Source organism: Sciurus vulgaris (assembly GCF_902686455.1).
Source record: "Sciurus vulgaris genome assembly, chromosome: 13".
NCBI lineage: Eukaryota > Metazoa > Chordata > Mammalia > Rodentia > Sciuridae > Sciurus > Sciurus vulgaris.
Genome location: NC_136474.1, coordinates 81,304,307 through 81,319,883, shown reverse-complemented (window position 1 = coordinate 81,319,883; position 15,577 = coordinate 81,304,307). Strand labels below are relative to the sequence as shown.

At 39.5% G+C, this 15,577-nt stretch overlaps 1 protein-coding gene across 2 annotated transcripts in view; it reads left to right on the top strand.

The window, feature by feature from the left end:
• The window catches only part of FECH (ferrochelatase), a 32,711-nt gene that overhangs the window by 5,911 nt on the left and 11,223 nt on the right, over positions 1-15,577 (top strand). Inside the window, exons 3-6 of one of the 2 annotated variants that reach the window (XM_079109504.1) lie at positions 3,469-3,588; positions 5,002-5,150; positions 10,974-11,108; positions 14,003-14,109. In XM_079109504.1, the coding sequence (XP_078965630.1) occupies positions 3,469-3,588; positions 5,002-5,150; positions 10,974-11,108; positions 14,003-14,109 (511 nt within the window). The remainder of the gene's footprint in view (positions 1-3,468; positions 3,589-5,001; positions 5,151-10,973; positions 11,109-14,002; positions 14,110-15,577) is intronic. The other variant, XM_079109505.1, reaches the window with a different exon arrangement.

The window sequence follows — 15,577 nt, the reverse complement described above, 5'->3', positions numbered from 1 at the left end:
CTTCAGTTACCTCTCAATTCACTGATTGGGTTAAGGTCTCATATCCCAATCATTTCTTCTCTAAACCTTCTTGCATTGTTTCAAACATGAACTTTTGGGGGATATGTCACACCCAAACCATAACAATACTAGAGGATGCTATTCTAGATTAGAGTTTGGCAGACTTGTGCTGTAAAGGGTAAGGTAATAAATTTTCTTAGGCCGTGTAGGTCATATCATCTCTTCTCTGCTCTGCACCTATGCTGTTGCAGTGTGAGAGTGTAGATTACACATGAACACGTGAATGGAGCTGTGTTACAATAAAACTTTATTTCCCAAAACAGTGTATATGTGTGTATGTGCAGATTTGGTGTGGAACCTGTAAAATTACAGGCTGTTCTAGAGGTAGCATAGATCCACAGGTCAATTACATCTTGTAGGTTTAATTTAAGACTTGAATTTTGTTTCCTTTCCTTAATGCTGACTATAAAATAATTATTTCTTTATTAATTGATGAGTTTAAGTTTCTTTTATGTACATTTAGTAGTTCAAAAGAAAAACCTTATGTTTTGAGAGTCCCAGAATGTAAGAATGGCAAAACATTTAAACCTTTTCAAGTAAGAAGTTTTCAAATATGTTTTGCTGCATACAATTTTATGTTTAAACAAAGGGAATTTGACTAGTCAGACCTTGGTCTCAGGTGTGCTCTGTCTGGAGGGAGAAGAGACAGAGACCCTTGACTAAAGCTTTGCACTTCACATTCTGGAGTAGAGCAGAGTCCGACTAGAGCTTACTAATACGCCATTCATCATGCACAACACAGTTTTGAATTAAGTGCATGTGTATTTGGGCATTTTCAAATCATGTGCATCTCTTTCATGTGTAAGATCAACATGGGTCTGCAAAACCATGAGCAGGGCAGAGTAACATCCGATTTTAAGCCACTTTTATTCTGAGCTCAGGTGTTATAGATGGAAAACACAGTTCTAAATCCCGTTTGCGCATTGATACCCTCTGTGGCTTAGGTAAGTCTTTTAGCCTGGGGTTTCTTAACCAGTAATCTTTTAACTGGCAGCAATCCATGGGAAAAAGCACTTAATTTATTGTGAGTCACAGATTTTGAGGGTGAAAGACAGGATCCCAGGAGAAGACTGGTGGTCTAAGTAGAAAGATTAAAGGCGTATTAGTTTCAAAAAATGATGCTTCTGGAATTTTGAGGTAGCAAGAAAGGAAAACCATACTACTGTTAATTTAGTGATAGGACTTCTATGTGGAAAAGTTCTGTAATAATGACTGACATCTTCAATGTCATCACTTGGTTCAGTCAAAAAAGGATAAAACTCTTTTTCTAATCTAGTAGTTCTAAACAGGGGGTTGGGGACATTTCCCTCCTCTCAGGACAAATTTGGTGCTGTCTGGAGACATTTTTGATTGTCATACTGGGGAAGGGTATAATATGTTGCCATCTAGTAGGTAGAAGGCAGGGAGTTACAAAACATGCTACATTGCATAGGACAGTCCTCCACGGCAAAGTATTATCTGGCCCAAAATGTCAAGAGTGCAGAGGTTGAGAAACCCTGGTCCAAGACAATGATGTGAAAAGTGATCTTAGTTAATCTTTATAATGGAATCTAAATTGGAAAATCCCTGATCTCATTGTAATGCTACACCTCCCCCTTCCCTGTTAATTGGTTCTTGCTCTGAAAGTCCGAGCCAAGAATTCAGATTTCTACTTCATTCACCTACAGTGTGCTTGATCAAGAAAGTGGTTTCACCTGTATAAATTTGACACATGCTGTTCCTTAATGTTATTGCCAAATGTTGTTAACAGTTTTTTAAAGCAGCCATTAAGATTGGCTTGTAAGGGCTGGGGATATAGCTCAGTTGGTAGAGTGCTTGCCTTGCAACTATAAGGCCCTGGGTTCATATCCCCAGCACTGGAGGGGAAAAAAAGATGCAATTGTAGTATCATTACCTTTAGAACACATTAAGAATAGTCTTCCAAAAGAAAGTCATCCCAGCGGGGTTGCTTTAGTGCTGTGGGAGCCAGAGGTGGCCCCATGTTAGGTTTAGGAAGTGGGCCCCTCACCATTCAAAATAATGGTGCTCAGATAAACTTCTGCTGGCTATTTCTCAGCTACTTGGTCAGGAATAAGTGGAGGATACAGTCATGCAATAGGATATTATTTAGCAATAAAAAGCAGTGGAGTACTGATTCTTTCCTGCAACATGGATTAACCATGGACATTTTATGCTAAAGGAAAGAAACCAGAAACAGTTGTATTTCCATTTCTATGACATGTCCTAAATAGGTGAATCCATAGATATATCTCAATTTACAAAAGAAAAGGGAATTAGATGGAAGAAACCCTCCTTTATTTTCTTCACTGCCATCATGAGGGCATGCAAGGCCCCCCATTCTCCATGGTCCAGCTCAGACCCTGACCTTCTAGTTCTGGATCTCTGGTCATGGTCTTTGATGATTCCTAGAGTAGGTGGAGGCAGTCAGTTTGCCCTGAGCTTTACCTTGCCCCTGGCAGGGATTAGGAGTAGAGAACTCCCAGTCGAACTGAATTCAGGCTGTGTAGGCTTCCACGTTATGTGGGATTTAGAAGTCTTAAATTTTTTTTTCTGTATAGTATTTTTTTTTCATTTTCCAGAAGTACTTGACTTAAAACATTTGTAAAGGAGTTTTACTTTATGCTTGCTCTTTCCTGCTCATGCAATACTTGATTCTTTAGCTTGAGACTAACTTAAATGTAAGTGGCATTTCTTCCAGGAATTCTCTAAGCAGTGGATTTATAGGAAGAATGGAAAGGTGAGCATAGAGTGAAAATGTATTTTATCAGAGCAGAAGTCATGGAAGAAAGAATAAAGGCAGGCAGTGGAGAAGGAAGCAGAGTAGCAAAAAATAATTAAAGTCAAAACTAATTTCTTAACACAGAAGAGAGGTGATCAGATAAATGAGTGAGAGATGCTGTACTGGGGAGGTTTAACGTTATATGGGAACCCTTCTCTGTATCATAGAATTTACTATATGCCGGATCATGCTAAGTAACTCAGTACTTTAGCCACTGAATTCTCAAAATTCTTTTTGAGGTAGGTGGTAGATTTTTATTTAGCACATGTGGAAACCTGAAATTTAAGAATGTTGAGAACTTGTATGTCCATAAGGCTCTGATATGTATAGATTCTTCAGCCTCAGGACAATGCTAGGTATCTACCTTAACTCTCAGTCCCCAAAGAATCAGATCTTTGTTTAGGGCTGACAGGTTAATAGGGAAACATCTTGAGCCCAGTGAAGAGCAATGGAGGGAGCTAAGAGACAATGGAGAAGTGGAGGCCTGCTGTGTCCCCAAAAAGGCAGCCGTGAGACATAAGCAAAAGGTTTGGCAGTTGCATCCAGATGAGAATTTATTAGCTGAACCAAGCTTCTATCCTGGATGATAATAAAAAGTGTGACAAACTGTTGCATTTCATTTTATGTAGGAAGCCAAAAACTGGAATATTAATGCTAAACATGGGAGGCCCTGAAACCCTTGGAGAAGTTCATGACTTCCTTCTGAGGCTCTTCTTGGACCGAGACCTCATGACACTTCCTATTCAAAAGTAAGATATGGGGCTGGGGTTGTGGCTCAGCAGTACAGTGCTTGCCTCGCTTGTGTGGGGTCCTGGGTTCAAACCTTGGTATTGTGTCCACCTACAACTAAAAAAAAAAAAAAAAAAAAAAAACCCAAAATAAAAAGTAAGGTGTGTATAAAACTCTGCGCTTTAAAAAAAAAATAACATATGCAGTGCACTTGACTTTACATGTAGCTCAGCTCTAGAGTTTCAGTGCATATCTAGCAGTGGCTAAGGCAGCAGCATTCCTGTCTTTAGGAACTCAGAAGATGTGATATGGAAAGAATTGCATGGGGTGAGAGCTAGTTAGTGAGCGTTCTGCTTGAGCCCTCTCCTCCCCAGAGCCCTGGAAATTGTAGTTGTCTTGACACAATGGAAGTACCTTTAAAGATTTTTAAAGATATATTTGTACTTGGCACTTAACAGCTGATTAACACTCAGGGAAGCAATGTTGATTACTCATTGGTACTTGAATATGGATTACTGCTATTCTCCTTCTTTTTCTTTCATTCTTCCTTCCCTACATCCTTCTCTCTTTTTTTTCTTTTAAAATAGGTTTTACAGTGAAACATTCATACATAAATATGACTTAAAAATGCAAATAGTATTAAAATGTTGACAGTACAAAGTAAGTGTCCCTTTCACCTTGAACTCCAACCTCCCCGTTTCCTGCCCAGAGGTAAATACTGTTACATCCAGAAATAGTCAGTGCATATCTGAGTCTATATATACACCCTAAATATCCCTCCCCAACTTTGTTACACAAATTTGAATGTACTTATGTATATTATTTTGCACATTGCTATTTTTTTAAACTTAGTACATATCTTATTTCATATCATATTGTATAGATCTGACTCATTTTCCTAATGACTGTTTAGAATTGTATTGTATGGTTGTACCTTAATTTATTTAGCATGTGCTTCACTGATGGACAGTTAGGTTGTTTACAGGGCTGCAATGTACATATTTTTTGCACACATCATTGATCTTATTTAAGTATATATCTATAGATTTAACATTCATTTTGTTAAATTAAGAGCAGTATATACCTCCTCTGTTTTATCCTAATTCTTGTTAGGTGCAGAATCAATATATAAGATAGTAGCTAGCAAGGATCTGGGCTTCTCTGCATGGATGTCAGAAGTCCTGAATCTTCCAGGTGTGCTGCTCGAACAACTGGTAGAGTGTAGAGGGGATTATTCCTTAGAGAACATCTAGCTTCATCTCTGTTCTTTCTCCAAAGAACTAGCTGTTGTCAGTGACCTCAAGCTTTTATTTTTAAAGGCTTGATCTTGTTAGGTTTGTCTTAAATTTTTGCTTATCTTTATTGAGTAGAAAATATTTCTCAGGTTGCTATGGTGGAATAAAATCTACTTACCTACATGTTAAATGGTTTAGTAAGCTGGCACCATTCATCGCCAAACGCCGAACTCCCAGAATTCAAGAGCAGTATCGCAGGATTGGCGGTGGATCCCCCATCAAGATGTGGACTTCCAAGCAAGGAGAAGGCATGGTGAAGTTGCTGGATGAGTTGTCCCCTACCACAGGTACAGCTTTTCTTCATTAACATAGTGCTGGGCTTGTTCTTTCAAAGTAGTTATGAAATTCAAAATGATCCTGAATGCAAGTGCTGTTGTATGTATTGGTCACTCTCAATTTGTAAGTTTCTGCATAATATATGATCACTTAACTGAGTTCTCAAGGCATTATTCTTTAACTATAGAGCCTTTTCCATTACTTCCTATGTTACAAATGAAAAAGCAAAAAATTTATACCATGAGTTTCAAAAGGAGATTCAAGGTGTTAAGTTGACAGAAGCAACATGAATAGAAAATGCATGTATCATTGTATTAGAAAGAAGTCCTTGGGAAATGAATCAAGGCTGCTGCTGTGGCCCTTTCTTTCTGGTTGGATAGCTAATTAGATCAACATTTACAGCAGAATTAGCTAGCTTCCACGGAAACCATGAGACACTAAACAGCATTCAATGACTGCTTTCAGCTTTCAGCAGCAGCACCACTGGCAGATATCAAAGTGCCACACTGGACATGGAACTAAAAAGAGGATTGTATACATCTGGTAACTGCCCTTTGAGAACTTTTAAGCAGAATAATCATGTACAGAATGAGACACTAAATGCACAAATGAACAACAAGTGCCATGTTGAATTGCATCCAAGACTCACTTGGATGCAGGACACATCATTATTTCTGTATAATACTGAGAAACAAAATACTGGTAATTAATTTTAAGACACCATCTGGTGTAGGTATGGACCAATAAGAGACATGTTAAACTTGAAAAAAAAAAGTGCATGTGAAATACATTCATTGCAAATACATTTTAGGGCTTCAGGATTCAGGGCAGAAGTGTGACGCTATGGAGACCCTCAAAGTGAACAGCCTCCATTAGGCAGGACCAAAAGGAGCATTCCTCTCTCTGAGGAGACATCACTGAGCTTCAACTTTAATTGCTCTCAGAATCCACTGTTTCCCATTGTACAAAGGGACAAAGGTTTCTAGTCCCTTAGCAGATCATTTCACTTGGAAAATTGTTCAATTGTGCTGCTGAATATTAGGTTGCATCTTGCCTGCCTCTGTGGCTCAAGGGCATTTCAGCCACATATGCCACAGTGCATCTTTTTAAAAGTTAGTGGCAGGAAACTTGGCTGCCCTCCATTTGCTCCTATTTGGTAGAGAACAAATTCTCATGATTAACACTTTATCATCATAAAAGGTTTAATGTGAATCAGGTTTGCAATTTATTTAGTAGAAAAAAGATGCAGAAAGGTGCCACTTTTTTGTTTACATGTTACTATGGTACCCATCAACATAAAGAGCCCTACTAGAAATGTCAGACTAGAGAAAGGAAACCAGATGGAAGGGCATCCTTTCCACCTCCTCCTTCCACTCTGATCTCTATGATGAGGCTGCTCAATTGTCCAAACCAATCTGGCCACTTTTTGCCTCAGCCTCCCGGATTGGCTGGGCAGAGTTCCCACAGAATGACCTGGGTTGAACCAGTGTTCCACTCACAGTCAAACATCTGATCGTTTTATTGTGTGGCCATGTTGTACAAAGACAGGAAGATACAAGTTGTGCATTCTAGGATTAATCATTCTCTGCTTTGGTACGCATCAAAGGATAATAATATCCACTTCATGCTTACATAATCAAAATGTGAAAGTGGGTTTAACAAAGCAGTGATTAAGCATTCTGTCTTGTAGAGACTTACCTTAAAAAGTTCACTACTCTTTATTGGAAGTGTGGAATTCAGTTTCAGGTATTCATGGAGCCTGAGTCAGCTTGGTGGCTCGCTTGTCTGGACACACTCACTCCTAATGGGGCAGGAAACTGTCTTTCCTCCTTCACTTGTTCCAGTCATCTTTTCACTTACTCATCCAGTCTTTCATCTATGAATTCCCATATCCATCCAGAACCAGCCACCAGATCTACATAAGCACTGACCACGTGTCATGTAGTGCTGAAGGACAAGGAGTGAGTAAGCCACACTTTACCTTCATGGAGCCAACTTTCCTGGTAATTTTCATGGAAGCAGGAGGTTACTTCTCTTGGGAACTGCTTTTGATTTCTTTGGATCTCAGAAGCTCATCCCAGGTCCTGGTCCTGGATGGGTGTTGGTATTGATGGGTGTTGGTATCCTCTGTGGCCCATGCTTGGGACTCCATGAGGCAGGCCAGTTAAACCATGATGGATGACCACACCTATTATGTTAGCAGACCTGCTTTGGGGTGTGGTAGTAGGATTGAATATAGGCCAAGACCACCCATTCCTTTATTCCACAGCAGCCCATTGAATGCTCAGCATTGTTTAGTGTTGCTATTCAGAATTGAAAACCATGGTTTCTAGTTACAAGAAGCTTCCAGTCCAGTGGGACCTTGCTGCTTCAGGCAGTCTTCTTATGAGGCAGAGGGAAAATCTTTTGGAGACTTATTGGAGAGATGGTACACAAAAACGTGTGAGCTGATGAGCACAGAGTGTGGATGTAGGATAAATGAAATAGTCTCTAGGCCTCAAAGCTTCTGTGGGGGAGTTTTGCAATGAAGACCAAGAAAATCACTGAATGGGGCTCCATGACTCTCCAGATTGCCCAGAAAGAGGCTCCCTGTCCTGTTCCATACACTTAGTGGACACTAAGCGGAACCCAGTGCCTCTGAGAGGAACCAGCAGGCAGTTCCCTCCCTCCTTTGCCTCTCACATTTCTCATTTTCTTTCTCTCATGTTCCCCAAAGTTCATGTGTTGGAAACAATCCCGGAATTCATATGATAATGACATTCGGAGTTGGGTCCTTAGGATTAAATGGCATCATGAAGGTGGGACCCCTATGATGGCTATAAGAGGAGAGACCTGAGCTAGCATGCTTGTTCTGTCTTGCCATGCAGTGCCTTCTGCCATGTCACAATGCAGGAAGAGGATCTTTGCCCAATGCTAGTACCCTGCTCTTGGGCTTCCCAGCCTCCAGAGCTGTGAGCCAAATAGACTTCTAGTCTAAATAAATTACTCAGACTGTGGTATCCAGTTGGAGCAACAGAAAATGAACTAAGGCATCCTCCCTTCTTTTCTGCACAATTATAAAATTTACTTTTGAATTATGTCTTTTTGTTTATTTCTACTAAGAAAACTTGAAGCATGAAAACATAATGATTGCGAACAGAAAAAAATGTTTCATTTTTTAGGACATACTTGTGCTTGGTAACCAGAATGGAAATTTTGAGATTTGCACTGGTTTGGCATAGAATTGAGCAATTACCGGATGTAGTGAGTTATAATAAGCAAGGGATATGGTTACATACAGTTACAGGGCAGTGTAGTCATGTAGAACACAGAGGAGACAGGTGAGAAGTATATTCTTGTGATGAAAATGTGTTTTTAAAATTATAGTTTAAGTATGTGGGCAGTTACTGCTTTTAATGGAACTGGGTACTCAGTGGGTAGGGGGTTGGGATCTGGTTCGGGTGGCTTTGCTGCTTCCTCCTGGTGTGTGACTTCAGGCAGTTTGCTTACCTCACTAAGCCCCCTTTTCAAAAGAAAGGTGACAGAATCCATTCCTTGGGTTCTTGTGAAAATTAAATGACATAATTCTGAAAGACATTAGTGTGGTACATGGCCAAAATTCACTGAATGGAAAGCTTTTATTTCTCACCATTGGCACAGAGTTTACCTTCTGATGCAAATTAAAATGCATCATGCTATGTTTCAAACCCTTCTCCCCAGAGGATCATGTCCTACATGGGAACTATTGTACCTGCTAAATGAGTGAAGTTTTACTGTTTAAAATCCCATTTTTCTCTCTTTTCATAATTCCCTCCAAAGTGTGTCCACTCTGAGGAGGCCAGGCCAGTGAGTCATGTGCTTGGGCATCACTCTGACCAGGTGGGGTGCCCACCAGATGTGGTGCTGGTTACTGTCAGAGAGGCTCCTTCCCCTCCTTGTGTTCTGCTAGACACAGCCAACTACAAGAAACTCACTATGACAGCAAAGGTCTTCTGTCATTTCTTGTTGGCTCCTTAGGTGAGACCAAGTCAGAAAAGTGTTGCCACTTTTTCTAAATATATGTTTGTAGACCTTTGGAAAACGTTATCTGTCCTTTCCAGAGTATTTTACTCTCTCTCACTTAAAAATGTGGTCACCCACCCCACCTTTATCTGCAAGAGCAGTCTCTCAACCCTCTTAGTCTGCACTATTTGAGAAACTCTCAGACCCCAGGCATTTAGACTGCAACTTTCAGACACTGGACAGGTGAAAAGACAATGTGAGAAACTGGTTGACCTGCAGCATCTGGGGATCTCACTCTGTCAATCTGCTAATTGTATTGTCTCCAAGTAGATTAGAAAGCAGTTTCCACTGGCTTGCTAATCTCAGCTCCGAGAGCCAAGGGTTGCTTAGAAATGAACTTGAAGGTTTTGTGATAGTTGGTAGTTTTAACATGAAGCACATAATTGTTGAACATTTGGTCCTTTGGAATTTGCTTATAGGGTCATATCTCCTACCTATTTAATACAAAAGAACATAAAATTCATGGCCTAGAAGGGACAGTTGAAAATAATTCCGTTTGTATTCTTCCTTCCTCTTTTTTGCAGTCTCCATCACGAGATGAATCATGAATCAGACCATTCTTACACACACACACACACACACACACACACACACACACACACACACACACACTTGTCCATTGACATCCTGTTTCTGCCCTTGGTAACATGTTCCATTATTTCATAGTTCCCTGGGTCAAGTTATGAAGGATATTGCCCATGTGTACATCCATGTATATATAGGATAAACTCTTTATCTTTTTTTTTTTTTTTTTTTCACTTTCACCTGATTGTTTCTAGTGGCAATTTTGGGTCACATTCTTCACTGCAGTCCCTGAAAATACTTTGAACAATAACAATCTGGGGTCTGTTATTACTTGACATTTGTGTAGTGTATTCCCAATGTCATCCCTTAGTGTTAGTTTTGTATAATCTTGTGAAAGGCAAGGCAGTGAGACCAGGGCACTTTAGGAAGCTTTCTTTCAGTTTTATGATTTTATAAATGCCTGAGAAATTATGTGATATGACTGCCTTTGAAATGCGGGAGGATAAAGAAGATAGAAAGGGGAATTGGTGAAACCACAGAGGAGGGAACACAGATGAAGCAGGGTCGGGCCATTTTAGGGCCACCAACAATTACTGTGCATCCCATTTGATGCCTCTTGTGTAAGCATTGTGTTATGTATATTATCAGTGAACTTTTAGTATGATTCCCAGTGCTCGTACATTGTTTTAATTAAGTAGATGACCTGGGATCGAAGGGAAGTGGGTGATGGGAACAGGTAGGGTGTAGAAGGAGCATGGGCTTTGGAATGGGGGACCCAGGTTACAATTCCAGCTCTACCTCCTGCCAGCTATGGCTTTGGGCAGGTCAGTGAACTTTCAGCCTGTTTCTCTGTCTTATAAATGGAGTTTAAGTGAGTGTTTGGGAAGCAGAGTATCTCCTACAGTGTCTAGTGTGCAAGAGTTTACACTTTAAGAAAAAGTGCTAGTTTTTCCTCCTTTTTCTGGGGTCTCTCTTTTCTCAGCCAACAACAGAGAATTAGGCACAGAAGCATGAATTTTAAAAACCATCATGCTAAGTAAAAGGGTATGGGTGGGGGTGTTGATCCTAGAGAATAGTGACTGAAAGTCCATGTGCCAGCTGAAGAATAATTAAGATCCAAGGAATAGTCTAAACTTGCCCACGTTATCAGCATCGTAGGACATTACGTTCACTGTTCTTTGTTCTGGGCATTAACATTGTGTTTGGTGACTCCAAAGAATCTATATAAAGATTAATACTTTCTCCTTTCCACTTGTGCTTCCTAATAGCTCCTCACAAATACTATATTGGATTCCGGTACGTCCATCCTTTAACAGAAGAAGCAATTGACGAGATGGAGAGAGATGGACTAGAAAGGGCCATTGCTTTCACACAGTATCCACAGTACAGCTGCTCTACCACTGGTAAGGACGGCCTTTTTGACAGTGGGAAGGTGGATAAGGCCCTGGCGAAGTTAACCAGGGAGACTGAGTGCTGTAAAAAGGATAAATCACTTAGATTTGAATGGCAAATCCAGGCTGTCTCCTTTAAACATGAGAGTTCAGGTCAGTCCATTTGAAATCTCATGGTTCATCTGCTTCTTGAATTATTGGCCGGTCAGCTGAGAATTACAAATGGTGGGTGGAAGGCGATAGCTGTGTGTGTTCAGTGCCTTAATGCAGCTGGATAATGGATCCGTAATGAACCTTAAGCCACTCTCTAGGTTTACATCACATTCTTATTTTTTTTTTTTTTCAAAAATGTTTTTGGCGGTCCTGGGGATTGAACCCAGGGGTTCTATCCCACTGAGCTATACCCTCAGTCCTTTTTTATTTTGAGACAGGGTCTTTCTAATTTGCCCAAGCTGGCTTTGAACTTGTGATCCTCATACCTCAGCCTCCCAAGTGGCCACCATGCCTGGCACTCATAACCTTATATTTATTGCTACCCTAATATTAATTAGCAAAGGTTAGTGCTATTTCCCTTTTGAAAACAGAGATGCCTGAATAGCATGGGTAATATTGGTATTTTTGTTGTTGTGGTGCTGCATTCAGTGATGGGTTGATTGATTGCTAAACTAAAATCCAGTTTTGGATTCCCCTTGCAAACTTCCCTTAGTGTTCTTTATTTTAGAAAATGTTACTACTTGCTGTTCCCACGTATTTGACTGGAGCTGGAGAATAAGCTGTTTGGCAATCTCTGTGTTGCTGATTGTAGATAAAATTCCTACTGTCACCTATAAATACGTTTATTTGAATTTTATTTCAAGAATTGAGGTCAGCACATTTTTATTCCCAAATTGCTCTTTGGCAGTAATGTTTATTATTTCTATATCTATAAGGAGAAACAATGGCTGCTGGTGGGAGAAACATTCAGAGCTCGTTGAGTGCCTTATATATTTGTCCAGAGCACCTGTCAGGTACCCTCAAGCATTTGAAGTGTGATTTCTTTCCAAAATGTACTTCTACAACTTCAAAACTTTCTGGTAACATATTATTGGGAGTGAGTCAGATCTAGAATTTTTGATATATGCTTCTGTCTTGCTTTAAAAAATATATTTTTACCTGTGAATATTTGCCCTCAAAAGTAGGTAGGTTCAGAAGGTTGGTATTCTATGACAAAGGATTGATTTCAGGTTTCATTTTACAGCTGACTTTTTCTGTGGGTTTAGAGCTTCAGAATATGCTCAGCTTTTCTTTAGTGCAACTCTATGTAAGGACAGATACATCTTTACCTCTGAGCGTGATAGCCTTTTGGATATACATTTATTCTTTGAGGCCACTAGAGTGTCATTTATCTATTTTGTCTTCTGGACATGAGCTGTAGTGGCAGCCAGTGTAGTCTGGGTGTCTATCACAAGCACTTTTCTCAGTTGTATTTACCCCTTCTTAATTACTTCTGCTGGTTTATTGTTTCCAAGTAATCTGAATGAACTAATATAGCTTCCAAAAGCCCTTTTGTTATATCTGATAATGATACCTAGGTATTTTGTGAATCTGAAAATGATGTATGATTTATTTTATGTATATTTGGAAATGATATATGGTTTGCAATATTAATATAGTGATAACTAGTTTGATTTCTAGAGGTTTTTTTTTGTTGTTGTTGTTTTGTTTTTTTTTAACGGTGCTGGGGATTGAACCCAAGGGCCTTATGCTTACAAGGCAAGCCTCTACCAACTGAGCTATATCCCCAGCCCTAGAGATTATTTTTGATCCTTGAATGGACTCACTTTGGATTCTTTTGATTCACTGTTTTCTATTCACAAAAATTGAACCTTTTATTTTTGTGAAAGTTGAACCTTAGTCTAAGCATACATTTGAATTAAAATATGGCTCTGTTCTGATTATACTTTTAAATGGGAAACCTAGCTGACTAATAATTCCTATGGTTAGAAAAGCCACTGGATTGGTGATGGGAAGCATGCAAATATGTTGGAACTTGTCCTATTTTAAGATTGAGGAAGAGGCTCCAGTTAGGATTGGTTTTATGGTTTGGAGTTTGACCACAATGCCTTCTTCCCAGGGCCAAGAAAAAGAAAAAATTGCCTTGGTTGTCATCATCTGCCCCGCTGTATAGGCTTCAAATTTTCATGATTTCCATCTCCCACTTAGAAATACAAGTTTTGTTAGATTGCCTGTAAGGACTTGATATCCATTTAACTTATTCTAGGGAATGATGATGTAGCAGTACATAAAAAGAGAAAGTCCTGATAGAAAGAACTGCTCACCTTATTGTGACACCATGGAGACATGTGGTTAAAAAACTGTCATTGTAACATGGAAAATTTTCATCTCACAATATTAAGTAAAAATGCCCAAATAGGAGAAAGAATTATGTATATGCTAGCATTTCAACTTTGTAAAACAAAGCAGCATAAAGAAAAATACCTGAAAACAATTGTGTAGAACAGAACCACGGGATGATGGCTGGTTTCTTTGTCCTTTCTTCCTCACCCCTGCATTTCCTGTAATGGGACTGATTACCCTCATAATGGGAAAAAATTCTAACCTGCTTTCAATTATAAGACTTGGTCCATGTAAGTAACAACTGCTTATATTTCATAAATCTACAACCATCACATTTCTCACTAGAAATGGCCTCAATAATCTTTGAGAGTCTGTTGAAATTGATTGCTTTTTAGTGACCTTCATTTGCAGGGTAGTTAAATCTATATGCATTTGAGAGTATTGAAAAGATTGTAATTAGACTGGGATTCTGTATAGAAGCAGTTACCTACTTTGAACTTTTAATTACTGCCTTTACTAGTCTTTTTTTTTATTTTCACGATAATCAAAGTATGTCTACTATATTTCAGGCAGCAGCTTAAATGCCATTTATCGGTACTATAATGAGGTGGGAAAGAAGCCCACGATGAAGTGGAGCACTATCGACAGGTGGCCCACACACCCTCTCCTCATCCAGGTAAGCCAGGACTGCTGGTAGTCCCATCACCAGCCTTTGGGTGATCAAGTTCTTGTCCCTGCTTGGTTCGTGGTGTCCTTCCGAGCCCTCCTGTTCACTTGCTTAAATTACATGCTAAAGGCTTTAAAAAAAGTATTAGATTCCTGACTTATTATGAAAAGAGAAAATAAATTTAATATTAAAATAGTTCCACTTTTCTTTCTTCAAATTAATGCTGTTAGTTCCATATCATAACAAAATAACATTTTGAGTTTTGTGTTTCTCAATGACCAGAAGAACACTAAAGATTGTACATGGTTTACATGGATAGATTTTACATGGATACATGGATAGATTTACATGAATGGATTGAATGACTGACAATAAATCAAACTGTCTACTTTCTAAATATTTAAAAATGTCAAATTTAGGTGGCCTGGAGTTGTGGCTCAGTGGTAGAGCACGTGCCTTGCATGTGTGAGTTACTGGGTTTGATCCTCAACACCACATAAAAGTAAACAAATAAAATATAGATATTGTGTCCAGGTACAACCAAAAAAAATTTTTAAAGAGTCAAATTTAAAAAATGTAAGATAATATATCTACATGTTCTGAGACATGAAAATAAAAACATTTCAATGTAGAAAGTTTCATTGCTCCTGTACAGCTTATATGTATATAATGTATATTAATAGGTGCTTGATTACAAAATTCTAAAATAAGTTCGAGTTGGTATTTTATTCTTTAATGTCCTTCAAGTATGGAAGGCAATTGATAAAATATTGTCCTGAGTCATGCAAATAGGATTTTTTTAATCAGTAGATTTTCATTTTGAGTAAGTTTAGGTAGGAGAAATATTGAAGTGATTTCGATTGTCCCATTTATTTTCCATTCTTTGAGCATTGTCTGACCTCTGGCAAAATACCCCGTTACTTAAAATCCATAACCACTAGATGGTGCTAGATATCATTCAAATCAAGCTCACTCTTCTAGAACAGACCTGACCCCTTAGCTTGTAAAGGGTTACTCGGGGTGAACTCCAGTCTTAAGTAAAAGGTGAAAAGAAGGAGCCCCCATGGGGATGGGTATCGCTGTGGGCTCTGTGTCCCCTGCAGTGCTGCTGGGTCCTGCCAGCACTGCCCCAAGGGAGCACCGCATCCCCTGACTGCGGCCCTTGGAGACTGTGGCTGGAGGGAGGGCTCAGGTCAGCGCTGACATGTGGAGCAGAGTATCCAGGGATCTGCACAGCATCTGCCTGCCCTGATCAGGGAGTAATTAGATTTGCATTAAAATTCAGCCCTTTGAAAAGGGGGAAGCAGAAAGATGGAAAGGTCTCTTAACTGAGGAAGTCTCTGTTCATAAAATAAAAGGGAATTTTAGAGGCATTTATCTGCCCTCCTGGATGGTGTGATTGAAGGCTCTGAGGGCCGCGGTGCCTCTTTCATTCTGCAGAGGGGCTGTGTGCAGAAGATCCCGCAGATGGGCTGTA